Source organism: Mastomys coucha, unplaced genomic scaffold (assembly GCF_008632895.1).
Source record: "Mastomys coucha isolate ucsf_1 unplaced genomic scaffold, UCSF_Mcou_1 pScaffold15, whole genome shotgun sequence".
Lineage (NCBI taxonomy): Eukaryota > Metazoa > Chordata > Mammalia > Rodentia > Muridae > Mastomys > Mastomys coucha.
In genome coordinates this window covers 115,223,509-115,250,703 of record NW_022196897.1, presented here as the reverse complement: position 1 = coordinate 115,250,703, position 27,195 = coordinate 115,223,509, and the positions used below count along the sequence as shown (strand labels likewise).

The 27,195-nt window shown below is 47.0% G+C and overlaps 1 protein-coding gene across 2 annotated transcripts; it reads left to right on the top strand.

The window, feature by feature from the left end:
• Positions 1–441: 441 nt before the first annotated feature.
• Pdyn (prodynorphin) lies at positions 442–14,195 on the top strand. 2 transcript variants are annotated; one of them, XM_031373651.1, is made up of 4 exons: positions 442–693; positions 1,924–1,984; positions 10,504–10,650; positions 12,089–14,195. In XM_031373651.1, exons 3-4 carry the CDS (start codon positions 10,519–10,521, stop codon positions 12,728–12,730), a joined length of 774 nt encoding a protein of 257 aa, XP_031229511.1. In that variant the 5' UTR covers positions 442–693; positions 1,924–1,984; positions 10,504–10,518; the 3' UTR covers positions 12,731–14,195. The 2 variants fall into 2 exon arrangements, with proteins under 2 accessions (XP_031229511.1, XP_031229512.1); XM_031373652.1 differs by lacking the exons at positions 442–693; positions 1,924–1,984 and having other exon boundaries at positions 10,456–10,650.
• The last annotated feature ends 13,000 nt before the right edge of the window (positions 14,196–27,195 follow it).

Here is a 27,195-nt window from a genome sequence, read left to right as displayed (position 1 = left end):
GACAGCCTTTGTTTCTGGTTCCCTGTGACACTCCCTGTTCATCTCCTAATCTTTGACAACCTCTGTGGCTGTGGTTCTTTCTCTTTTCTTCTTACTTCGTCTATGTTCCCTTGTGCCTCAGACATTGCCTCTCTCTGTTTCCATTCTCTGTTTCCCAACTTTCTTTTTTGCCTTTCTATTGGACTCTCTGCGCCTCTCCATCTCTGTCTGTCTCCTCCTATCTCTTGCCTTTCCTCTACCTTTGTCTCTGTTTTCCTGTGACACTCTCCTGGAGATGCTGAAAGTGGCCGAATTTGAAGTGACAAACAGCACTTCACCAGAATCCACCCCCGGGCTGCGCGAAGCCTCCTCCTCCAGATCACGTAACTCGGAGCAGCTTTTGTGTCTCACTCTGGCCCAGGGAGTTGAGTGGAAGGACCCGGGGGTCTGAGCGCCGACTGCTCTGCCACTCCCCCATTGGCTCCTGGCAGCCTGTGCTCTGTGAGCGAGCGCTGAGAGGGCTGATCGACAGGGGGAGACTCTCATCTATAAAAGGGGAGTAAGGCTCCAGAACTGCCAAAGGGGACTTGGTAGCCCTCACCGCTTCCTCTGTGGCACTTCTCTGAGCTAGAGTCAGGGTGCCTTCCGAATCTTGGACCGGCCACCCTACCACCTGATCAGCCAGAAGCCTGCCAGGGACAAAGCAGTAAGCAGGTAAGATCCCACAGGGAGCTCAGGCTTTCTGGCTTTATGCATGTGCTCCTGATGCTCTGCAGGGGGACCGGTGGGAGCTTGGGCTGGGGGAGCTTGACTGGGTTTGGTTCTGGTTTCTCAGCACAGGAAATCATAGTTTCAAGGTGAGTTTACAAAAGCCTGCTCAGGGAGTCCAAAGAGCTGCCTGTCCTCTGGAACCTATGCCCTGAACAGTCCTGGCTTCCACAGGTGCTAGTGGCGCTTCGGCTCAGCCACACAGCAGTCCCCACGCTAGTGTTCAGGGTCTGAGGAGAAGGGGGCAGCCCGGGTGGAAGACCAAAAGGTTTCACTAATTAGCCTGATCTTAAAGGTCAACGTTCTCACTGGACTTAGATTTCACGGGTTAGGAACATTAATGAGGTTCAGGACTCGGCACTTGCCAAGTACCAATCGACACCATCAATGCATAAATAATTGGCCGTCCTCTTTACTCTTATTGAGTCACGTTTAATCACTGACAAGGCGCTGATTTGAGTGGCTTCCTTTGATTTTACTCAGAATAAAGGCTGGGGTTGTTTGGTTGAAAGGGAACTAGGAAAGAAAGCAAGAGCTCTGTGGGATACCCAGTCTGAGGAGGACTTCCCTTGACAATTGGACTTTGAAAGGACTTGTTGCTTTCCTGTAAATCACAGCCAAGTTACTGCTGGAAACAGCTAAGTTAGGCTGGAGGAAGCTCGCTTGAGGAAAGCCAGGGGCTCTCTGATAGCAATGCCCATGTTTAAAGAAAGTATTGTGGAACCCCAGAGTTGGACACCAGCAAAAGCTGGTGAGGTTCAGAGCCGGCGACTGTAGTCGCCTCCATGATTGAACAGTAAACTCTGTGTCTTGTCACTTTTCCCTGAGTGTGTTTTTTTTTTTTTTCTGAGAACCTCTCAAGATTTACAAGTATCCCTTAATAAAGCCTCCAAGCTCTGTAGGTTATTGGATCTGGTTTCAAGTACCCTCCCACAGAGCGCAAACCTTCATTATCACCCTTCTGCCAAGGGTTGGTGAAATACACACTGATATCTTTCTAATCTGACAGGCATTGCTGTCAAGATCTGTTGCAAAACCTTTCAGAATGTCAGTCTTTTTCTGTTCCTTGTCATGGGGGGGAGGGCTTCACTCCTACGCTCTGCTCACCCTCCTCCCCTGCTCCCCTCACCGGTGCTCCCATCCCACCCCACTTTGTCTTTTGTTCTGTTTCTGCAGGTCATTCATCCCCCCGGCTTTGAGATCTGCGCGGGGGAGCTCTTGAAACAGCTGCAGCAGGGTGAGTTATGTGTGTGCATGTGTATTGACATAATCCTGAGCCCACTGCTCTGTCCTCATTGTGCTAAGCGTGATGGGTGCCAGGTGACTCCCCTTGTCTCTAGGTGTAGCTGGCAGCTGGGAGTGTGGTGTCACAGTGGTGCCACGGAAGCTGTGGGGTAGGATCCACTGTTTTGACGCAGTAGGCAGTAGGCTACTCAAGTGGTTGAGTCAGGGCTGTTTGAGAAAACACGTGGAAGGGTATGATAATTCTCAGGGTTTCCGGAGCATTACCTCAAGAATTTTCCATGTATTGCCTAAGTGTGCGTGATCACTACCTGAGCCTGTGGTGAGTTCAAACCCAATGTCTTGATCTCCTCACCAATATAATGAAGCTAATAATAATGTCTTTTCCCCTGTGTCATTACTAGGCTCCCATGAGAGGCACCTGGCATTTGGTAGGCACTCAATAAATGCTACTATGGCCACCCCGATCTCCCAAAATGGCAGGTTTCAAAATGAACCCTTCCCCTTTCTTATAAGACTTCATCAGTCATCCCATTCCATCCTGCTGTGCACTCTTCCGGGGAAACCTGACAAAAGTCAAATATTTCTGGGACCAGTGTTTCTCTCCCCACTCCTACAGATGACGGCCATTGCTTTATCTGTCACTCCTCACCCCCACCCACCTCTGAACAGTGAAGTCCTTCCATGACATTCCACCCCACCTCCCATTATCTTGGCACAACTTTTCTATTTATCAGATCTCTCCCTCATTCTCTGAGGGTTCTGCAGTTGCTGGTTTGGTTTCAGTGTGCATCGGAGAAGGTGTGGTTAGCAGATGATCTCTCTCACTGCTGGTTTGCTCCTCTTGGCTGATAAGTGACAGGCAGACCTTACTGGGTCTTGACAAGGTGCTAAAACAACATAACCAACACACAGCTGACCCCAGTAGGGGGAGGTTGTAACATCAACTGAGTCCTTTGTAGCTTAGCCTGGATCACAATCCATACTCCCACAGGAGCACAGTGGTCATATCTATGAGGCAGGTGACATGCTGCCCAGTTTCCCTACCCCCAGATATCCACTGGCTAGAATGCTTAGCCACTAGCTGCAGACACACTCACCGTGAGTAATGTGTCCACAGCGGCTTCAACTGCCTCCCTCCCCCCCCCTCTTATTCTATTTAACTTGATAAAGGTTTACCGAGAAGTTATTATGTAGCTCAAGGGACAGATTGGGGGAGGAGCAGGAGATGACTTGGCTTTTGCCTCATCTCCTTTGTCCCTCCCCCTCTCTTTCCCATTCACCCACTTCCCCAGCATCTTCACTGCCACTGTCCTCCCTCCCTCCCCTGCCCACCAAGTCCCTTTCCTCTGACTGTTCATCTTTCTCCCAGCCCTCTCATCTTCCTTTTGTGGTTCTCCTTATCTTATAACCATTCCAAGTGACAATAAGGCAAGATTCCTTACAAATCCTACAGCTGAGAAACATTCCTTTAAAACTGCAGCTAATGCTATCTCTGAGACCCTGACCATAGCAGCCGGGACTGTGGGACTCTGTTTCTGTCTGCCTCTGCACAGCACATGTGATGACCTTTGGGTAAGACCTGCTCCTCTGTCCGTGCTTTGATACTTGCTGAACAATAATAGGTTGGCTCATTTTCTGTTCAGGACCCAAGCCACACCACAAACTGATCGCCCGTGCTCTCTCCATGATTGTATCTCAACAAGGAGCGCTTCCAAGTTTCAGAGCCTTCTTTTGCCAGCCCCTTGGGAACCCACCAAAAAATGGACTTGCTGTTTTTCAGTAAGGTGAAAAGTCTTGAAATTGTTTCACTTTCAGGGGTGTATGAAAGTCTTGGGGATAGCCCACAGGACATGCCATGTACCCTTACACCTCCGGTCAGTTTGTGTAGTCAGCAGATCAACTCTGTGCTCAGTTCCTATCTCTCTGAGCCACCGTATTCCCATCTAAGTGGGGCTGATAGTGCCCAGCTTACAGGTAGGGGTAATTCATATAATAGATGTAAAGCATTTGCCTGTCAGGTGGGAGATAGTGTGACTTCCAGCCCTGCCACTAGGGGTGCTGTTTCTCTCAGCCCACAGTTTCCTCCTAGAGCCTAAGCCTTTACTGATAGCCTCTTGAGGATCCATCTGGAGACATCCTGCCTGGCACAGAGCAGTGGCACAGTCTTTGATAGACTCTAGGGTGGTTGGCACTGGAGGGTCACAGAAACAGTGATGTGTGTCAAGGAGGGTGAGAGCTGAGTCCTCCTGACTCATTGTGTGACCTTAAGCAAGTGACTTCATTCTTACCTTTTCCCATTTCCTTTTCCTCCAAATAGGAATAATCATATGCATACATTGCTCCCAGGGATAATTGTGATGTTAAATCATGCTATTATTATTCAGCCCTGGCTTTTCAAGTAAAAATGCTTGCTGCCTCTGGAGCCCTGGCTGACTACTGTAGAGATGTCTCTGAGCCGGGGAGAGGGCAAACTCAAATCAAAACAAAACCAACTCTTTCAAGGAAATCTGGATCTAGAGGGAAAACAGTTCCTACTGTGCGCTGTGCTTTAACAGACACTGTGCAGATGGTGCTAGGGACTGTGTGAGGAGCCCACGGTTTGACCTCTCAGAGAATATTAAAGTTGATGGTACTTTTCCTTAATGGATTCTGCCACCTACAATGGCTTTGAACTTGTCTGGGGTGCAGGATGCAGCCTGCCTCTACTGCAGTGAATCCACCTGGCCTCCTGTCAGGAGATTGTTATTAGATATTATTAGACAATATGTTTGCATGTCTGGAGACATAGGAAAGTAAGTTGAAAGCTCTCAGACTTGTGTAAGTCAAATGAGGCGGGCTCAACATACTTTCTTGGTAAAGGGTCAGACAGTAAACACTTTTGGCTTTGTGGACCTGAGCCCTTGTTTCAGAAGTTAATGATGCTTTGTGGCATGTAAACACCCGTGGACAGCTGTCAGTGGGGCCAGGGTTCTCCAGATAAAAGGAACCCATAGAAACCTGTGGAATATATCTGTGAATGGAAAGAAAATATTCAGGTCATGTGATTATGGAGCAGGGTATGTCCCGATTACCATTTTCTGTTTGTTAGGATGGTCAGACGTCTTCCCTCCATCTGTCTTTCCCCTCTGTGCTGTTATGCGTGTCCTAAGTATGGCCAAGGACACATTTTATGAAGTGCTAAGTGAAGATGATTCCTCTGAGAAGGCTCCAGCCTACCTCCCCCTGGCTGAGCCTCACCTCATGTTTGCCTTCCTACTTCTGAATTCATTGAAGGCTAAAGCTGCTTTCTCTTCAGTTTGCCTCAGATGGAGACAGTACACAGCAGGTCTAATTTCCCAGTTCTGTCCCTCACGGACAGCTCCCCCAATGAAAAGGTGGAAATCCCTGTCCCACCCTGACTCAGAAGCCACCAACATTGCTCAGTAATTTGTAAATCCTTTAAAGGTATCAGAAAAACAAAACAAGGAAACCACAGCTCTCATCTTAAAGAGTATAAAAGAAAGTTTATTCTGGAGCCATTTTAAGTGACCATGGTCTGGGAACAGAGATGGAAATTCCACATTCTGATGTGGAAGCAGTTTCATGAAGTTTTATCATCTTATGGAACAAAGAAAGTCACAAATCAAGGCAAGTTTGAAATACATTGGTGGGTACATCAGAGAGGCAGGTACAGGAAGATCGGGGAAGCTTTTCTGTAGGCCCAAGATGCTATCTGAAGACATTCTCAGCTTTTGGGTTGGAAGCCAGTATGTCTGCTAAGACAATAGATTCTGAGGTGGTTTTTTTTTCAGTCTATTAGTCACAGGATATTAGCTCTGACACAGAGGTGGGCAAGGGATCGTTGTTCTGGGAGCTGAAGATAAGAAAACTAACAGTCCAGTCTCTCCACAGTGCAGAACTTCTAATCGGTTTGTAATCAGTCTGTAAATACAGCTTCTTTTCAGGAGTGTGTGCTCATAAGAAGGAGGAAATAAGATGGGGGTGGTCTCAAGGCCAGCATGTTAAGACACATTCAACCTCAGGAACCTAGCTGATAAGCTGGGTCATCTGTTCACAAGTCAAGAGAACTCAGAAGGGCAACTTCCCTTCTCCAAAAAGCATTTTAAGAACAGCATTGCCTCTAGGGATTCTGAGTGAATCTGTCTAAGTTTGGTACACTGTAGCTCCTGAGAAGCAGAGACTGTTACAGGATTGAGATGCTCATGGGGACCCAGTCTGTGTGTGTGTGTGTGTGTGTGTGTGTGTGTATGTGTGTGTCCCTCATGACTAGGGCCAATGTAGGATGCAGGCCCAGTATCTCAAAGACTTTTGACTTTTTTCCAAACAAGTTGGAAATCAAGCTTTATTTATTTATTTATTTATTTATTTAAAAAACTCACCGGGCAGTGGTGATGCACACCTTTAATCCCAGCACTTGGGAGGCAGAGGCAGGTGGATTTCTGAGTTCAAGGCCAGCCTGGTCTACAGAGTGAGTCCCAGGACAGCCAGGGCTATACAGAGAAAACCTGTCTCGAAAAAAAAAAAATTTAAAAAACTCTCAGTTTTAAAATGTCTGTTTATTCACTCACGAAACTTGTATGGGTTTCCTGGACTCATCTGAATCCTAGATGACATTCTGGAACATGATCCATTCAGTTGTTCAGCTACTCATTCATCCACCCAGCCATCCATCCTTCCATTCATCCATTACTGCACACATCAATCCATCCATGCATCAATCATACAAATTTGTGTTTTCATGACATTTTGAATCAATGAAAACTATGGCTAGGCCCCATGAGGCTGGCACGAACTGCCCTCTGCCCTCTTTCCTTGGTATTTAGTACTCCAGTTTCTCCTTTACATATTTTTCTGAACTGTGGCCTGCTTCTCATGGTCAAACATACCCCCCCACACTCATATGCAGGAGCTTCTCATGGTCAAACATACCCCACACACTCATATGTAGGAGCTTTGTATTTACAAAATCGCCTCACATGTTAGACTCGATAGTCAGATATAATTCTGTGCTGGGGCTAGTATGGGTGGCTGCAGGAGATCCAAGGAGCCATCATGTCCAGACAGACTTCTTAGTTTTGGTACCTGATGCTGAATTCTAAAGAACAAGTGGGAGTTAGTCAGGTCAAAAGGTAATTGGAATGGGTGACAGCTGTTCGAGGCAGAGGGAACTCTGTATGCAAGGGTCGGGGAAAGCATGTATCCTTGGCTATGGAATTAAAGTGGCTGGGATGAGCCCAGGTTAGGCAGAACTCACATCAGGATGCCAGTTTGTTGTGTACTTGCTAGGATGGTGTGAACATATCCCTTTGCACCTCCATGTTCTCTCCACTACGGGAATACTATTGGTTTCAGCCTCATGGGGTTATCTTGAGGACTGTCTCACACTAAGGCTGTTCACAGGATGGAGCACAGACATGCATAACGTGCGCGTCACAAATGCAGGCTCTTTGTGTTGGGAAGGATGCTGAGTACAGTCAGAAGAGTCAGACCTTCGGAAGGCATTTCAGAGCCTGAAAGGCTGGCACAGAGCTGGGGAGCACAGTCAGAGGGAGAGTCAATTGTGTCTGGGGGTGGGGGATAAGCTTGGATCTACTCCAAAACCTTCAGAAGCTGAAGCCTGCAGAGTGGGGCCAGGAGATGGAGCAGCCTGGGAAGTCGTCAGTGGACAATAAAGCAAGGTCTGCAGTAGACTGTTTAGGTGCCAGTCTCCCTGGACCCAGGGGAGTCTGTAAAGTAGGCACAAGTAATGGCGCTCATGCCTCAAGTTGTTTTATATGTGGTTAGTTCAAGAGGCTGCTCAGAATGGCTGGTACCTAGCTACTTTATCACCAACGCCATCACACAGAAACTAAGGAGCAGAGGAAAAGATGCCGGCACCAGTTTTGTACAGAGGGGTTGAAATTGGGTCTATTTTAGAACTCACTGGTACAGGAAGTCTCTCAACAGGTTGCTCAAATCTTATAACAGACCAGACCTGCTTTGATCAGTTTTGTATGTGTATAAATGGTACATTCACTTATCCAGACCTTTGGTTTTTCTCATCTGATAGAATGCAGGAGAAACCCAAGGGGCACAGACACACCCAGGCTACATGAGTGTTCTGTGTGTTCTCCACTCTGAGCTTCCCTATGCCAGCTGCAGCTGAGCCCAGTCTCAGGAGAAGCACATGCATTTGCATCTGCCTCTGGCCTACAGTTGCATATAACGTCAGATGAGTTACCAAGTTTCTAAGCACCAGTTTTCTCATCTCTAATGTGGGCAGATCATGCTCACCTCTGAGCTGGTGGGTAGACTAAGCTTGGGGTAGAGTCAATGCTCTGGGGATTGTTGCTGGGACTCATAGAAGACTTAGGTGCTGATGACTCAAGCCTGTTCTACAAACTGCAATTATAAGGTGGAGAGTCAACAGAGTGGGTCCTGCAACCCAGCTTCTTTCACTGCTCAGGGCAGGATGTGGGCAGTTTTCTGCAGTACCAAGGTCCCTGTAAGAGCTTAGAATGGTAGGATCTCAATGCTGGCAGCTGAGGTAATGGTTAGAAAGCCGACCATGTACTTTAAGAAAGGATACTTACCGTGGAGTATTCCAGGGTTTGGGTTCATGGGTGGAATCTTTGGAGCCCCTGAACATCAGAAGAAACAGAGCAGTTCTCGGAACCTGGAGGAAAGGTGGACATTGTTTCTTATCCTGGAGACAGTAGATCAGGATGCCTTGGTGGGAAGAGAATAACCCCCCCAGATGGCAGGCTAAGAGTATCCACCCGGGCCATCACAGCTCCACTTACAAGAACACATCACAGTGATGTGACTTCTAACGAGTTATCTGATGATGCCGGAGTTGTTAAGAGTGGACCCTGCTTTTTCAAAGGAGCACGTTTGGTTCCCAGTACCCATGTCAGTCACCTTACAACTGCCTGTCACTCCAGCTCTGGGGAATGCAGGGCACCTTCTGCTGGCCTCCACAGGCACCTGAAATTATAGCATATACATCCTACCCATATACACATGGACATATCATTAAAAATAAAATAAAAATCTTTTTAAAAATCGACTGTGAAAGGGACGTTAACTTTTTGCTTTAATTGTAATATAGTTACATCATTTTCTGTTTTCCTCCCCCCTCAGTCTTTTCATGCCCCTCCCTCCAGGTCCTTCCATATTCACCCCCTCAAAAGGGACAACTTTTAACGAACCATCAGATCATCTGCCAAGCACTTGCAAAGGGCCTACTATGTGCTGGCTGGAGTTTTAAATGCTAAGATAAGAAGTTAGGACATCTAAGGGCTGTGCCTTTGAGAGCTAATGTTCTAGTTGGGGAAATGGTAAAGGCAGATACCTCAGCTGGTAGGAGCCTGTCTGGACCTGTGACATTTAACTCATTTAATGTAAGAAAGGAAGTCTGGTGAAAACTTGAGGTCTGGTACCCCAGACAGAGGAAGAGAATGCACAAGGGTCCCAAGGCAGGAACAAGCTTAGCCTGTTTGTGGATCACAGACAAGTGCTACAGAGAGGGCAAGAGATAGTCTGTATTCAGAGAGCTTGTGTGCATGAGTGTGTGTGTGTGTGTGTGTGTGTGTGTGTGTGTGTGTGTATGCATATGCATGCATGCACAGAGGGGTCAAGTGCTCACACAGCTAGTTAGAGAGTGCACCATTGTGATGGAAGGGGTACAAGTTGCTGAGAGGTGAAACCTAACCAAGGAAAGACAAGTAACAAGAGGACAGGAAAGGTTCTCCAAGAGGAAACAGCATGGGCAGGGCCAGGAGGTGAGGCAGAGCCCGACACATCAATGAAAGTAGATTTCAGGTCTGTTGTTGGGGTTAGGGAGGAGCCAGGCTGGGGGGGGGCAGGATGTGTGACAGTGAGGCAGATGGGGAGGCCTCACTCTACCCAATGGGCACCATCTTAGAATTAATGTGCTGAGGAGGATAGTTCATGAGATAACTTGGGAAGCCAAGGAGGGAGGCCCGCATGGAGAGGGTTCAGTTGTCAGAGTGAGGAGTGGTGCTGAAGTCAAAGACTTTGGAAAGAACAGAAAGAGCAAGGCTGTATTATGTCAGCAGTACAGCGCTTGCTTCTGTGTCCAGTGTCCAGCCTGGGGACTCAGCATATAGGGACAGACCTGGAGGTTGGTGGTAGTCAAGGTGTGACATGAAGGTGGACAGACCAGATCAAGCCCTGACTTACTGTTTTCCTAGCTGTGTAGAACCATTTTCTCATGCCTCAGTTTCTCCATCTGCCAAGTGAAGACTACAGCATAGCCTGCCTCACAGAGCTATGACATGGATTGTCTACAGAGAGAAGATCCCAGGAAGCAGCAATTACTCAGCTCTCAGCCCCTCCTGAGTCCTTGGCCTTGACTCCTATGTTCCCTCCCCAGCTTTTGTGGCCTTGACTACAGGATGGGAAAGGAGAATGCTTGCCTCGTGCTCCTCTTACGCCACACATGAGTAAGAGATGGCCTTGTCCGCTATGGACACATTTCACCATCTTGTCCTTCTCTCTCTCCGGCAGGAAGAGTGAGACAGAATGGCGTGGTCCAGGCTGATGCTAGCAGCCTGCCTCCTTGTGATGCCCTCTACTGTTGCAGCGGACTGCCTGTCCCTGTGCTCCCTATGTGCAGTGAGGACTCAGGATGGGCCCCATCCCATCAACCCCCTGGTAGGTCTCAGCAAGGCTTCTCCATGTTATTTTATTTGTGGGTGGAGTCCAGAGAGGGGAGGTTGCATATCTGGGTAGCTGTGCCTCTGCCGCAGTGCACGGCATGGGCAGTCGGGTACGGAGGCCTGATGTTGTCTACTTCCCTCTTCATTCTAGACTTCATTACCATGGCTCCCTAAGGCCTGCACAGAGGCCATGTTTCCAGGCAGCCAAGTGCCTGGCAACAGGGTGTAGATCATGGGGCGCTTGCTCTGCTGTCTGAAGCGCTGGGTACACATTCCAAAGCTTCCTTTCCTGGATAGGCACCAGGAAATTCAGTCTCTTGGTGGGAGCTGTCTCCATGACACTAGCAGGATCTGCTTCGTGGTGCTGGGCTCTCCTGGGCCTAAGACTGTTCTCCTGGCTTGTTGGCGTTATTTTGAGTCATGCTTTCTCCCACGCCTCACCCATACCTTTGTATCCATACCCAGCAGTAGTGTTTGTTGGCTAGACTGTGGTGGACGACACTCAGGCTTGGGTTCTGCCCTTTCTTGCTCCCTTACTCTGGAACTCTTTCCTGAATCTCATTTTCCTTATCAGTAAAATGAGGGTTGATTCCCTGAGATCATGATGATTAGTGTTTAATATCTGTCTGGTCTGTATTGACTGGGCTGCATACAGTGTACCCATCACACAGTGTGTCCGTGCTCACTCTTAGGAAAGCAATGTGGCTAAGCATGGAGACTCCAGCCTCAGACCTTCAGAATTCAAATTGTGACATTGCTCATCACTGTCGACATCTTTATAGTCACGGAGGTGACTGGATGCTCCCTACAGCACTAAGAAGTAAAGATCCTATACTCCCAACCCACAACCCCTCAGGTGTGCTGCGCCCTTCCATTCTCCACGCACATTCTTTCTGCTCTTCTGACCCTCTCTGTCTTTAAAGTGTTAGCAGCCCCTCGCCTGATATAGGTCGGTAGAGCAATGATACCCTTTGTTTGTTTGTTTTTTAAAGATTTATTTATTTATTTTTATGTGTATGACTACACTGGAGCTGTACAGATGGCCATGAGCCATCATGTGGCTGCCCTGCTCGTTCCAGTTCCGCTCGCTCCACCCCACTAGTAATTCACTGTAGCTGTCTTCAGATGCACCAGAAGAGGGCATCAGATCTCATCTCATTGCAGGTGGTTGTGAGCCACCATGTGGTTGCTGGGATCTGAACTCAGGACCTTCGGAAGAGCAGCAGTCAGTGCTCTTACCCGCTGAGCCATCTCGCCAGTCCAACTATAATCCTTTGAAAGAGCGAAAGCATACACAAGCACGGGGCAATTGGAAGATCTTGCTTCTACTTTTGGCCTTGCCACCCTTGTTTCTGTGCCTTTGGGATAACTGCCTAGCCTCTGTAAGTCTAATTTCTCAGCTCTCACATGATGAAGCTCTTGTGTCCTTTCAGATTTGCTCCCTGGAGTGCCAGGACCTGGTGCCGCCCTCAGAGGAATGGGAGACATGCTGGGGCTTCTTGTCTTTTCTCACTCGGTCTGCCTCTGGGTTCCGCGGCAAGGATGACTTGGAGAATGAGGTTGCTTTGGAAGAAGGCTACACTGCACTGACCAAGCTCTTGGAGCCCCTCCTGAAGGAGCTGGAGAAAAGCCGACTCCTTTCCAGCGTCTCAGAGGAAAAGTTCAGGGGACTCTCCGGTAGGTATGGCAACGGAAAAGAATCTGAGCTGGTGGGTGCCGACCGGATGAACGATGAACCTGCCGCACAGGGGGCCACACTCCATTTCAATGAGGAGGACTTGAGAAAACAGGCCAAACGCTATGGCGGCTTTTTGCGCAAATACCCCAAGAGGAGCTCTGAGATGACGGGAGAGGAGGACGGGGGCCAGGACGGGGGCCAGGACGGGGGCCAGGATGGGGATCAGGTAGGGCATGAGGACCTGTATAAACGCTATGGGGGCTTCCTGCGGCGCATTCGCCCCAAGCTGAAGTGGGACAACCAGAAGCGCTATGGTGGTTTCCTGCGCCGTCAATTCAAGGTGGTGACTCGGTCCCAGGAGAATCCCAATACCTATTCCGAAGATCTAGATGTTTGATGCATAACACTTGCCCTCCATGGAGTTGGGTCTGCCCCCCTTCCTGTTCTAGAGCCCTCTGCTTTACCCTCTTGTGCTTGTTCCTCCGCTTGCTCCATTCAGCCCTCCCATGAAAACATCTAAGCCCAGCCCACCCCTGTTCTGCCTTGGAGTTCAGTGGTGTTAGTTTGTAGGTAGGGGCAAGGAAGAGTGGAGATCCCCTATCAATAAGGCCCAGGGTCCAGCTCAAACCCCGAGACCTCTAAACTACCACTACTAGAGGTAGCTTTTTGACATCAGCGCAACCGCACTGTCCCTGTGACCCCTCCCCACCCCAGAATCCAGAGAAACTTGTTCTTTGTACCTATAGGTCTGTGGTTTCCAAACTTCACTGATAGTGTGCTCCTCTCGGAAGAAAAATGAACACTCCCTGATAGTACTGCATGTGAACCGTGAGACACACAGTGTAGAAACATAAAACCGGATATATGCAAATGAAGATCCTAACTGAATTCTCAGCCACAGAGGCTCTTCTTATGTACCCTACTCTGGAGGCCACAGGCTAAATGAAAAGCCTTTTCAAGGACGGGGATTATAACCCTAGAGAGGCCAGGGCTCTAGCATGCTAATTGTCTGTGCATCCAGAATCCTCGTGGTTTCAAACGTGTCCTGGAAAAGCCCAGCTCCTAGACCCTGGTTAGGGAGTGCCTTTCCCAAGAGTGAAATCCCCTTGCTCATGATGAAAAGCCACCCTTCTGAAGGCTGAAATGATAAGGAGGGAGCAAAGCAAACTAATTTGTTCTGTACAACAAATTCAGAATTTGGGCCAGTTCCCACAGCCCTCATTAAAAACGATCAGCATCACACTTCTAGCCCATGAGGAACTGCATCGGAGTGAGCTGATGCGGCTGAGCACAGCTGTGTTCTTCAGTAGTCGAGTTGGCTGCGGGAGCTGGAGCCATTTGGCTGAGCCATTTGGCCCAGCATGTGCACTGGCACTGGAAAGGGGGATCCAGAAGCAGTAGTTGAAGGAGAGACTGTCTCGCCTCAGTACTACAGTGATCCTCATTCTCTATGTCTCCAAATAAAAGCAGAGGAAGAAGAAAACAACTGAGTGTTCAGGATCAAGTGGATTCGCTGGATTCAAATAACCCAGCATGAGAGGCAAGGTCCTCCTTGGTTTCATCTCTCCATCTCCAGGCAAATATTTAGACGATGGGTTAAGGAGATGGGGTTGGACGGGAAAGGAAGCCCGGGCTTGCATATTTGCATAAGGTATCTTGAGTGTCCCTTTCCACACACAGCCTGTAGAACTCTTCATGTGTTCTGAAATGTATAGAATGTCTTACAGTACTTGTGTGCTGCTTAAAAATCACATTTATCCAACTTACTTGGAACATGTAAGCCCTTAATAAGTCTGTGTAGTTTCCTGCTTCTCTGGTATAATAAATAAAGTTACACAGATGGCTTGCTTTGTTTGCATGAATATATTCGAGTCATCTCCAGAGAAAGTGTATGGCATTATATATATGCATATATGATATGTATATACTTACATAAGCACATATATGTATAGCTGTACTGGAGGATTGAACTTGGTGCCTCATGTGTGATAGGCAAACAGTCTACCACCAAACCATAGCTCCAGCCCCTATAGTCATATTAGAAAACACAGTGTGGGGGGCTGGCGAGATGGCTCAGCGGGTAAGAGCACTGACTGCTCTTCCGAAGGTCCTGAGTTCGGATCCCAGTAACCACATGGTGGCTCACAACCACCCATAATGCCCTCTTTTGGTGTGTCTGAAGACAGCTACAGTGTATTACACAGGAGCGAGGGGGGCCGTCCTGAGTTCAATTCCTAGCAGCCACATGATGGCTCACGGCCATCTGTACAGCTACAGTGTACTCATACGCATAAAATAAAAATAAATAAATCTTTAAAAAAATAAAAAAAGAAGAAAACACGGTGTGGAATAACAAAATAAGAAAGTGAGTGTTTCACAGATTCACATCTGTAAATTGAATCTGTGTGACTTTGGGCAAGTCATTGACCTCTCTGGACCTTACTTCTTATTTCTATAAAATAAAGCTGAATAGGGCAGTGTTAGTAGTGTGGCTGAGAGGATCAGCTGAAATCAAACATATAAAGTTCCCAGCACTTGGTAGGTTCAGTAAATGAGGGTTTCCTTCCCCATGGGGTCTTAAGGAACAATGGCAAAGTTGGGCATTTGGCAACAAAATAAGGAGGACAGAGAGAGGGACTGCACCCTCAGGGGCCACGTCCTGTATAAGGAAACTGGGACAAGCCACAGATGTTCCTAACAAGAGTGAATGTGCTAGTGGCAAACACATACTGTCCTCTGCTAAACGGGCATCCGTCACTGAACAGTGCACAGAAGGTAGAATGCGTCAAAGTGTCTGAATGGCTGGAGATGTTGGTTCCAGTGGGTCCCTTGCTTAGAGTGACTTCCCAGAAAGCAGAGGGTTAGGGGTGTGACACTCATTCTCTATTCATTTAATGAGGTACTAATTGAAAGCCTACCATGTCTGGAAAACCTGTTGCTAGGTGCTGGAAGTGCAGGGAGATGGCAGGGACATGATCTCTGTTCTTACAATGCCATAGAAATCCAGCTTTGGAAACCGCATTCCAGAAGCTCAGCTTTATTCATAACTTTGCTAGCAGGCAATGTACCAAACTGTTTTGTTTAAGTCTGTAGTTTCTTACAGTTTTTATAGTTTGAGCAACAGTGTTGAACTCTCCGACCACCTCAGGGTACTCTCTGGGTCCTATGACCACTGCTAGGCAGTGTCTACTGTAGATGAAGCATGTCTGCAGACATGGGCATTGCTGGGAATCATTATTGCCTTAGGAAAGGGTTTTGATGTCTAACCAGACAGCTGTGACAGCGATTTCTTAAGGTAGATTTACAGGCATTTGCTTTTCCCAAGGCAAGAGGAAAAAGATTCAACAAAAGCTGGCCAGAGCACAAATTTCAGAACTCAGTACAACTTGACTCATTTTGTCTCTGCTTAGCCTTATAGCTCTCAGACTGAAACTCTAAAGGTGTTAGCAGTGCATGGCAGCAGTGAGACTATCTTAAGTGCTTATTAATTACTGAATATTTAAGGTATATATATCCTGTATACAACATGTAATATATCCAATATAACATATATAATATAATATATATTTCTTCTTCAATAAGTTAGAGGATCAACAAGTAAGGAAAAACAGTGGCACTTCTTGTAATGAAAATAATTGAGCTTCAGAATTGAAGTACAGTAGGAATGTCCAGGAGACCCTTCTCTTTCTTTCTTGGTGGTCACAGGAAAGGGAAGTCTGAAGGAGCTTGAGCTTTGAACTCATTTTATCCAGCCACAACCAGGTCCGAAGCAGACACTTAAATCTGCCTGAACACGTTTGTAGACAGACACCTCTCAGCACTGCCCTCCACTTGGTGGGCCAGAGTGTCATCTCTGTCAGCTTCACCCACTGGGTCCTGACCCTGCTGTCCGACAGCCTGGAATACTCTCTAGGGAAGACCTTTCTGTCACTTCCAAACAAATGTCTTATGACTACAACAGGCAATTTGTTGGATTCTGTAATGCAAACACAGGGTAAAATTTGCTTCAGGTAGAACTGGAACAAGGTGCTCTCTGATGACTTGAGGACTTGTCCATGAGGAGGCTCCTTCTCTTCAGTGGTCAAGGATCCTTATATTTTTAGGTGGCTTCCAAAAGTTCCAGGCCTCGCCAATGAAGGTTTCTGTTCTTATATTGTTTTCACAATAACCCTAACCAATGCTTTATTACACTTCTTCAGAAGTGTTTGGTCTTATGTTCAATAATAAGCTAATTCCAGTCATCACAAATAGGTGTGTGTGTGTGGTGCTCTGGTTGGTCAGCGCATGAACATCGTGGAGATAGGATGGAGAAGGGGCTGGTCCAAGGGTGTAGGGGTAGGGGACTGGAGCATGATACCAGCAAGTAGGGAGTGTGCCAGACCACACAGTGGCGAATCCCTCTCCAGTGAGCTGAGGGACTGGTGGGGACAGGGAAAGCTGGCAAGCAGATGCTGTGGGAAAAGGACAAGAGACTTCAAACATCTGGCTCCGCATGATGGCTCTCAGTTGGAGCTAAGCAATTATAAAAGAGTATTACAATATTCACAGCTGTGTGCTTGACACCAGGCATCCCTCTCGCACCACTTTATGATTTCATTTTTCAATTTTTGAAAAATGAGAACTAGCCCTTAAAATTTCCCCTATATGGGACTCCACAGGATGACCAACAGAGTCAACTAAACTAGACCCTTGAGGCTCCCAGAGACTGAGCCACCATCCAAAGAGCAAGCATGGGCTGGACCTAGGTTTCTCACACATATATAGCAGATGTACAGCTTGTTCTTCATGTGAGCCCCCCAACAACTGGAGTAGGCTTACCTTGATTCTGTTGCCTGACTGTGAATCAATCCTGGTCCCCTAACTGGGCTGCCTCGTCTGGTTTCTGTGGGAAAGGATGTACCTAGTCCTGCAGTGACTTAATGTGCCAGGGTGTTGGTACCCAGGGGTCCCTCCCCCTTCTCAGAGGAGAAAAGGAGGTAGGAAGAGGGGATGTATGGGGAGGGACAAGAAGGAGGGTGGTGTGATTGGACGTAAAGTGAATAGATAAATACATTAATGAAAAAATTTGTCCTATACATTATGAATTCCACAATACTATTATTCCAGCTTCCATTTTCTAGGTTTCTTTCACAGTTACCATGCTTATGAAGGATGGACAGTATGGTGGTTCTAGGGGCCCAGGGTATTTTGGGCTCAGATTTTCAATCTCTTGAGTGGAGAGGAGAATACTGACTTTACAACTCAGAGACAAAAATTCAGGAGTATCAGGTAAGTCTACAATTTACTTGACTTTCCTTAAGCTGTGTGTGCTACTGCTATGTTCCGAGAGTCCAGGCCCGTGGCCCATGCATTGGTCTAGCTCTGTGCACCAGCCATGGCAGGGAACTGGACCTCCGCAGAACCTGGTGGTGACTCTGATCATGGTGTGTCTGATACCACCCGAGTAAGGCACATGCTTGCGTTGAAAGAACAACGTTCTACTGTTTCTGTAAAAAGAAGTGGCATTAAGTAATTTTCCTGGAGTTGTAACCATGTACTCTGAAATCCCCTCAAGTGTGGATACTTACAACATTTCCATACCCCAGAGGACTCAACAAGATCTGTTTTAATGAGCTATTTGTGGGGACAGAGAATATCATAGCCCTTTCAGATTCCTGCGCTTCTGTCCCTGCCCAAGGCCACTGTGCAGTGGTCACAGAGCAGACAGGCACTAGCTACCAACATACCAACACCCTGGTAACCTTTAACAAGCCCATTACTAATAAGCAAGCAGTTTCCAGACAACATCGAATACAGCCACTAGACGGGAAGTTTGTTCATAATGATCATGACAGCCATTACCATCCTCTGCTTTGGGTCACCCCTCCCCCACCCACCCTCTCCAAGCTCCTCCTAGGAGCCAGCCTAGCGATGGGGCATATGTATTAATTAAAGGCTCCAAAGCGAGACAACAAAAATCCCCACATCAGCCTTGGGAACAGCTCTTCCCTAATAGATGTCAGTTTGACATCCATAACGCCACACAGGAGTGTGCAGATTTATAACAAAGAGTTATAATTACTCCTCCAATGTGTAAATGTGCACCCATGTTGTTCTCACGCACAATTTGTCGTGTTATGTCTAATTTCAGTTGAGTCCATTATTTGTTCTCGGGAGCCTTTATTACCGCTGACAGGAAGTGTGTTTTCTGTAAGGGAGGACTTCTCTTGTGCTCCAATACTTCCAGACCCCTGCCAGGCCCCTGCAGGAGCTGCCCTGAGGTCTGAGAAGCCAGGGGAGATTTCTGATTATAGACAAGATGTGTGAAATATTGAGCTTTGGGGAAGGAACCCTGGACAGAGTCCAGGCCCATAGGCCTGAGGATTGTTCTAGCTCTGCAGAGCAGCTGAGGCAGGGGACCGGACCTCTTTAGTTTTCCATTAAACGCTGCTGATAACATTTCAAGCTTTCCCAGGAACCTGCACATGATGATCTGCATCAGTCAGTAAATTCTGACCAAAGCCACTGAGTTTCCCTTGCCTCCTGTATGAATGAAGTAGATGGTTTCTACCCTGTGAGTCGAGAAAGTTCTAAGACACACAGGAATACCATCTGGCTAAAAGTTGTTGCATAACCATGACAGTGTCTTCCCTACCTGAATTCATCTCATTTCTGATGATCACTATTGAGCATCTACTGTATACATAGCAACAGGCAAGAAGCAAGGGATCCATTAGTGCTTAAGCAAGGTACTATTCCACGGGGTTCAATTTCAAGGAGGGATAAAGTATCTATAAAAGAATAAATGGGTCTGACAAGGGTGGGGCTAGATGATTGTGAGTTTTAGGGAGGAAAAGAAAGGGCAGAAGGAGTGAGGGATGGGGGAAGGGGAGCCACTTAGAGAGAGAGGTCACAATGGCACCTCTAAAGGGGTGACATAAGACCAGAGATGTATAAGGTTGACATTAAGTTGTAGTTGCCTAGTTGTGTGTGTGTGTGTGTGTGTGTGTGTGTTTTCCAGGCACAAAGAATGGCAAGTTCAAATGCTAACAGGAGAGTGTGTGGTTATTTGTGGAAGAGGAGCAAGCAGGAGGGGATGAGGGAGCGGGGAGAGGGATGGAAATGGAGCAGAAGCTGATGGGAGTGGCTGGCACTGGGCTTCCACCCTGTTCTGCCTTGTACTGTTTCCCCTGTCAGGCTCCAAGGGTCCTGCTCAGGAAAGTTTATGACACTGTAGCTCAACTGATGGACCCTGGAAAAGACCCTTGACTTTTAACCCATGGGGGATGGGAGCGTCTGGAAAGATGTAACTGCCAGGCCAATTGGCATCGCCGAAAGATCACAGAAGGTTCTGGAAGTAACCCAGGAACTTTTCTTTCCTGGTATCAAGGACCCAACCATAATAATTTCTCCAAAATAGGCAGCCAGGGGAATTGGGACTTGGGGCTCCTGGGTGGTTCAAATTCCCCACCTGTGAGGGGTAGGTCTGGAAATGCTGCAGCCAGTTTGCAAAAAATCAGTAGCACTTGAGAAATTAGCTTGCAGAAGACACACAGAGCTCCCACCTCCCATCCTTCTTAGCCTGAAAAGTGTAGCCTCATGCTCTGAGCTTTTATGAAGAAAATTGGTCTCTGAGTTGCTTTATATAAAAAAGATTCATCATTGTCAAGTATATACATATCATATTTTTTTTCCTGAAAATCAAATTGGATTTCAGTGCATTGGAGACTATTGCTTTCAGTTTCTCTTTTGATTTTGCAGGTTAGACTATTTCTTGCCCATTTGTGAGCATCTGAAAACCATCAAGAATGTTTACGTGAAATTAATCAACAGTCGGGGTTGGGACAAGGAGTTTTCACTAACACCTTTCCTGGGGTTAGTGTATGATCCCTGAACTCAGGACTGTACAGTCCAGCTGGGGAGATAGATGCCTTAGAGCAGTGGTTCTCAACCTGTGGGTCACAAACGCTTTGGCAAACCTCTAGCTCCAGAAATATCTATACTATAATTCATAACAGAGGTAAAATTACAGTTATGAAGTAGCAACAAATGTAATTTTATGGTCGGTGGTCACCACAACATGAGGAACTATGTTAAAGAGTCGCAGCGTTAGGAAGGTTGAGAACTGCTGGCTTAGAGCAAATGCCAGTAGCAAAAACACGGAGAGTTATTCTGACAGGGCAGAGGAAAGAGAGGAGCTATGGGCATAGAGAGCAGAGGCCCGGGTCCAAACGAGGGCTTGAGGTGGGGCAGATAGCTGAAGTGCTACGTGGACATTTTAGAGACAGGAAGAGCCTGATCACGTAAGCCCTGTAGGTGGCCAGTGGGCCTCATTTCAGAAATGAAGAAAGCAAATAAAAGATCTAATCAAAGAAGCAGCATGGCTAGAGTGCTGATTGGAGCAACACTGTGCGCTAGAGCACTGTTATACCAAGGATTTAAAACCTTGCATTGCTAGGGACTTCTCCTGGCCACATCATGAATGCTGCTGAATGCTGCATCATGTGCTATCAATTGATGCTTCACGTCATTCATTCACTGCTGCCCCAGAGCTCACATTTAAGGCAAGACAGGGCTAGAGATGACTCGGTGGTAAAGAGTGCTTGCTGCACAGACATAAAGACCTGAGTTTTGATCCTAGCACCTGCGTGAAAAGCAGCACATGGCTGTGCACACACTTGTAACCCCAATGCTGGGAGGCAGAGACAGGAATGCCAGGGAGGCTTGCTGGCTGCTACAGCAGCTCCAAGCTCAGTGAGAGACCTTGTTTCAAAGGAATAATGAAGATTAGGTAGAACAAGACGTCCCCTTATGTTTTCCATGTGCATACTGGTATACACATGTATATACCACACGCGCACACACACACAAAGAAAAGGAAGGTGATCCTGGGCTTAGTGGCACACACCTGTAATCCCATCACTTGGGAAGCATTAGCAGGTGGATCTCTGAGCTCAAGGCCATCTGGTCTGTACAATGAGTTCTAGCTAGCCAGGGCTACATAGGCAGTCCCTATCTCAAAAACAAAATCGAGCAAGCAAGGAGAATGAGACAAAGGCAGAATTCCACGCACCACCTTACAGTAGCAGACAGGATGCTAGTCATTCTCCTTCCCCATTCTTAACACCAACTGATCCTTTTACAGTCTCCATAGCTGTGTCAGTTCAGAATAGCATATGGTTGAAAAGGCTGGTGCAGGGCTCAGCCTCTGCAGGGGCTTCTTTGACTGAGTGATGGATACTCAAGGTTCCTTTACGTCTTTCCTCAGCATCCTAGCTCATGTCTTTTGGTCAGTGGGTACTATGTTCTTAAGTAGGTGGATTAGTTAGGGCTCTCTAGAGGAACAGAGCTGAGAAAAAATACATACTAAGAGGTTTGTTGTTGTTGTTTGTTTGTTTGTTTTAGATTGGCTTATACAGTATAATTCGAGCAGTCTAACAGTGTCTGCCTTCACACTGGGGAGGCCAAGAACCTGGCAGCTGTTCAGTCCACAAAGCCAGTGACCTCGATACCTCCAGTCTATCACTGATTGATAGCCTGGGAATTTCTAGAGAGTCACTGGTCTTCTGTCCACATTGGAAGGTGGAAGAAACAGTTCTGAAGTTGGCAAATGATAGCAGCAGCAGCAGCAGGGTAGATGAACCTGGCACAAGACTCAAATGGGATACGTAAACTTGCAAGCATGACAGAAAGGCAGCCGGAAGACAAGTAGACAAGGAGCAAGGCTCCGTATTTAGGGTGGGACTCCTCACTTAACAGAACTGCATCAAGAAAATCCCTTACAGGTGTGCCCAACAGGTCTTCACTCTCAACCCCGGGAGGTTGATCAACCCTTGTGTGGACGTTCTCTAGTTACTCTGTGTATATACTGAAGGGCATCTTGGTTTTTTTGTGGGAACATAAATTTATAACTAAGAGCTTTAATTATTATTAAAGTTGTCACTATATTATGTCATTACTTTTTTTAAAAAAATGTTTTTAATTTACATATGTGCATGAGCCTGTGTGAGTTTATGTGCCCAACCTTATGTGTGGAGCGCTGCTGCCGCCTTAAAGATGGTGCCTGCCATTCTTCTGCTAAGGAGTAAACAAGTCCTTTTTTTGGCAAGAGGGTTGCACCTGCCAGTGGCCTGATCTTTTGTCATGACTCTGTAGCCAATGATAGTGCAAGACGTGGTATGGGCTCATGGGCAGTCCTACGAAGGGTATTTAAGCAGCACTCATGGACCATTCGGGGCACACCTTTTACTATGACGTAAGTACGAACTCCTGAGTAAACTGTTGCTGGAAGGAACTGGTGTGCTAGTCTTTCTTCCCTGCTGGTCAGGGTGATTGTCGCGGCACACTTATGTAACCCTGGAGGCCAGAGGAGGTGTGGAGTTACGGTCAGGTATGAGCCACCACATAGGTGTTGTAAACCCAACCCAGGTCCTCTATAAGAGCAGTGAGTGCTTAACCCCTGAGCCATCTCTCCAATCCCTGATAATCCTTTTGAAGTTAGGCGGAATGAGCAAGGTCTACAAGTGGTCAGGGGAGCGCTTTCAAGGGAACAGCATTTAGCAGAAGACCTGAAGGAGAGCAAAGGAGCCAGCCATCATAGAGTGAAGGGAGAACAGTAAGGGTAGGCCTTAGTGAGGAGTGCCTGGGACAGCATGGGTGGCATGGAGATATGAATGGGCAGTGCCTAGGGCAGCCTGGGTGCATGGTGCTCAGAGTCGGAGTACCCAGACCAGCATGCATGCATGAGGATGAAGACTTGGGAAATCTCATTGACTCACTAGCCATTAAGCTACTGAGACATTGTGGCCCAGGCTCCAGAAAGCACCCTAGCTCTCATTACAGAGTTTATGTAGAAAATCCGAGTCACATCCCAACAACCCCACTATGTCAGAATCTAGGTTCTATCTGCAAGGCTTGGAGCAGGAGGAAACTCGCGTTCCCTGTCTGACTTGGGGAATAACAGAGAGGAGAGATGGGGAGTTCAAGATGTCTGCCGTAGCTATCAGAGTCCTAGCCTGGGCAGACAGCAAGGGCAAAAAGAGCTTCAGAATTCAATGAGGCAATAAGGAAATTTGTGACGGAAGCCAGCAGTGACTTCCTGCGTGGGTGGAGGAAGGACAAGGCAGGGGTTGGGGATGGGTACCGTAGTCTCAGTTTACACAGAGTTAATGAGATGGCCAGAACCCAACCGTCCACAAGATCCACTTCTTTCTAGAAAATGGAGTCCTTTGTTGACATGGCAACCATTTGGAAAAGGCTCTCTGCATGTCTGTTAGCAGCGAGAGAGAACACCCTGCACATCAATGCAGCTCAGCTCCGCCCACGGATATATCAGGATACAACGTATCCAAGACCCCAAACAAAAATGGCTTAAAGCTCTCAGAAAAGTGACACTGGGGCAGCTTATGACCCTGTTTTGTTTAGCTTTTGCTGCATAAGCCCGTCATAAAACTCAATGGCTGAGAACAATTATGTGCACTGGGGAGTAACTCTCTGAGGGTTTTTACCTGGACAGAAATTCGGGGCTGCAGGCTTTCACTCCATCTCCTGATGGCATATGCCCAGGCCAGGGTCCCTCATCTTCTAGCAGGTTAGACCAGCTTCCAATGGAGCGTGACATTTCAGGTCAGCACTACAAGCAGACAAATGTGAATGCTGCCTTAGACAACACCCAGTGCTGGTTTTGCCACATGTCACTGATGTGATGAAAGCAAGTCACAGGGCATGTCCACAGAGCAGGGGAAGGCCAGAAGGCAAGACCACATTCCCAGAGGGCTTTGATGGACGGTCTTACTAAGGAATCTCAGACTCCTCTATGAAGCCACCAGAACTCCAGGATCCTGCTTCCTCACATTCCACTTGGTCTTCTAGGACTAAGATGGTGACAGAAGTCCAACCATGATGTCTATGGTCCAGGGACAGGATAGAAGAATGACTAAAATAGAGTGGGCTTTTTTTGTTTGTTTGTTTATTGTACATGCTGTATTAAGATGGTACTCGTATTTACTGCATCTTCCCGCTTCCACCACCTTAATATAATCACATGCTTATTGGACAGTAATAACACACCTAGGAGTACATTAACTTTCAACAATGAGGGTGATTCTTTAAAAAAAAAAAAAACCTCAGTGTGGTAAATGCAACACAGATCTCTGCAGGTGTTAAGTGTCTGAAATAGGCAGATAATACTGGATTTAATATTATTTTATAAATAATTGTTCCCTTAGCAGTAAACATAACACTTTTAGTAAAGTAACATGTGTTCAGAAGATGTACTGGAAGCAGTCATATAACGTTTCTGTTTAAATCTCACTGGCCAGATCTTGGCCATATAGTCACTTCGTTACAAGGGATGCTGGGAAATGCCATCTTGGTTTCATGCAACCAAATGATCAGGCAGAGAACCCTGGGTGCTGGCTTTGTTGCACATGAAACTTTTGCTCCAGAAATGACATAATTAATGGGCTAGAAAGGGTGGTAACTCCCACGGGATGGAGAGCTTTTCCCTCACTTGGGCAAATGCCTTTTAACCTTGCACACTTAAGCATTTGATATGTAAAGTATTCACAACAATGGAGCACTTCAGCACAGAGAATGAACAAATTAGCGGGCGACTCTAATTTGAAATTTGTAATTGATTATAGACCTGTCGCTTTTCTGTTGAGGACCTGGGAACACTGGTGTGATGGACCAGAGGTCTCAAGATTCACTATACTTCAAGTTCTTAAATTAGATTTTCTAACATGCTTTAAACTCTGGAAAGTTTTGCTCATTGGGCCAGGTAAGGAAAGTGTTTTAAAAATGAAATTGAGTACATTAAATTAGTAAGTCCTGTGTTAAATGTTGAAGATAATTTAATTAACCCCACTTGCAAAGGGGATAGATAATTTTGATGGAGTTGGCTGTTAATCAAAAGTCCCTTGAAAGTGACTACAAAGAAATAGACCAAGTTTTGTAACTTGAACTTAAAGGTTTAGGGGCAACTGGGATGTTTTTCTCAAAAAGCAATTGCAAGGCACCTATTCTTAATTAAATAACAAGTACTTTGTTTCAAATTAAATAACAAGGCTCTTTGCCTCATGACATCTCTGATCTCACACAGGACTAAGCTGGGGTTGGAGGTGACAAAGTTCCTGTTTTTCCCTTAGACTCACACCATGCCAGTCTGGGTGGGGAACTTTAAGGATCTGGAATTGGCTAGCAGCAACAGAATGGGAAGAGAATGCAGGGAGCAGGCTAGGAAAGCAGGCACAGGGGCAGATCTAGGTACGTACGGACAGGTACAGGGAGGAGGGATAGGAAGACACAGGAACACACAGACAGGGACAGACATGTATAGACAGGCACAGAGGGCAGGCACTAGCAGGTACAGACAGGCACAGCGGGGAGGTGCAGGCAGATGCACGGAGCAGGCACAGGAGGCAGCCCAGGCCCACCTTGTCATGTCTACCTCCCAAATGCACACACTGCTCATCTCTAGAGCCTTCGTTTTGGAGGGGAGGGTCTGAAGATACACCTATATGAGAATGAGAGTTGGGACAGTTACCCAAGTCCCGAGGGGATCCTTGAACAGAGGACAGTTCCTAGAACACCCTAGGCTCTCCATCTGGGAGGGGACAATTTCTGCCCAAATAAAAATCAGAAGCAATCGTCACCGTGGTAGTGCCAGTTCCTGGTAGCAACTTCCTATATTGACACCCGGTGCTCATCCGGCTGCTGTCTTCTCCAGAAACCACAACCTTACTCCCCCGCCACAGCCCTGTGTAGAATCTGGCTCAGAGCTGGGCGACAGCTGAGACCACTTTCTTGTTTTCACTCTGTGAAACCAGGGCTGGATGCCAAGAAAAGTGGACTGGTGCTCATGCTCCTACTCAACGCTGGGGCTCTTTCGCTTTCTAAACAGCTCCCTTCCCCACAAGCCCTGTGTCTACATAGAGTTGAGATTCATGAAGTCCAGGCATACAGTAGGTCCTGGATTTACTTTCAGTGTCCTCTCCAGAAATCCAGTGTGTTTTATGAAGCTCTTGATAAGTCTCAAAAACAATCCTGCTCCTTTTCTCCAGCCTCCACAGGTGCTTGAGGACTTGGGGCATCAACCAACACCTTGGGGGGCACAATATCTAAGCTCTGGAGCAAAGTCGCATCCGCCGTAGGGGGCAGCAACAAGCCAGGTGGCTGAAGCCAGCAGTATCTGATCTGGGCGCGCCCCCTTGTGGCCACCTGGATCAATACACTCGGGGGAGTTTTGTCACCTTATGGGTAGGCTTAAGAATCTAAATTTCAACACTAAAAACTCTGGGTTTAAGGAGGGAACTCAGTAGTACACTGATTATAAATGGACAGTTATCAGCATTAGGACGAAAAGTCCTTGGGCTTTTGTTATTGTTGTTTAAATACTTTGTTCTTCCATGCTGTCTTCTTTTTGGCTAGAAACGGTTAAGCAACTGCCCAGTTTCAAAGAAAAGGAAACCAGGCTTGAAATTCTTGAGCACACCTGTCGACCTTGAACTTGGATGACTGCCTTTGTATTTTAGTTTCATTCAAGTACAAAACAATGTTCCTCTCCATCCATTCCAGTTTTCCCCACTTAAAAAAAAAAGTATGAAGATAAAAACGGTCATAATAGGGCTGTAGAGATGGCTCCAGGGTTAGAGAGCAAATGTTGCTTTTGTGGAGGACCTGGTTCAGTTCCTTGTATCAATGGTACCCACGTAGTAGTCCACAACCATCTTAACTCCAGTTCTAGGGGATCCAACGCCCTCCTCTGACCTACCTGGGTCAGCCATGGGTGTGCTGGACTCAAATACATCCAGGCAAAATAGGCATACATATAAAATAAGACTAGAAATTAAAACGGCCTATGATATTTGGTTATGCACTCTG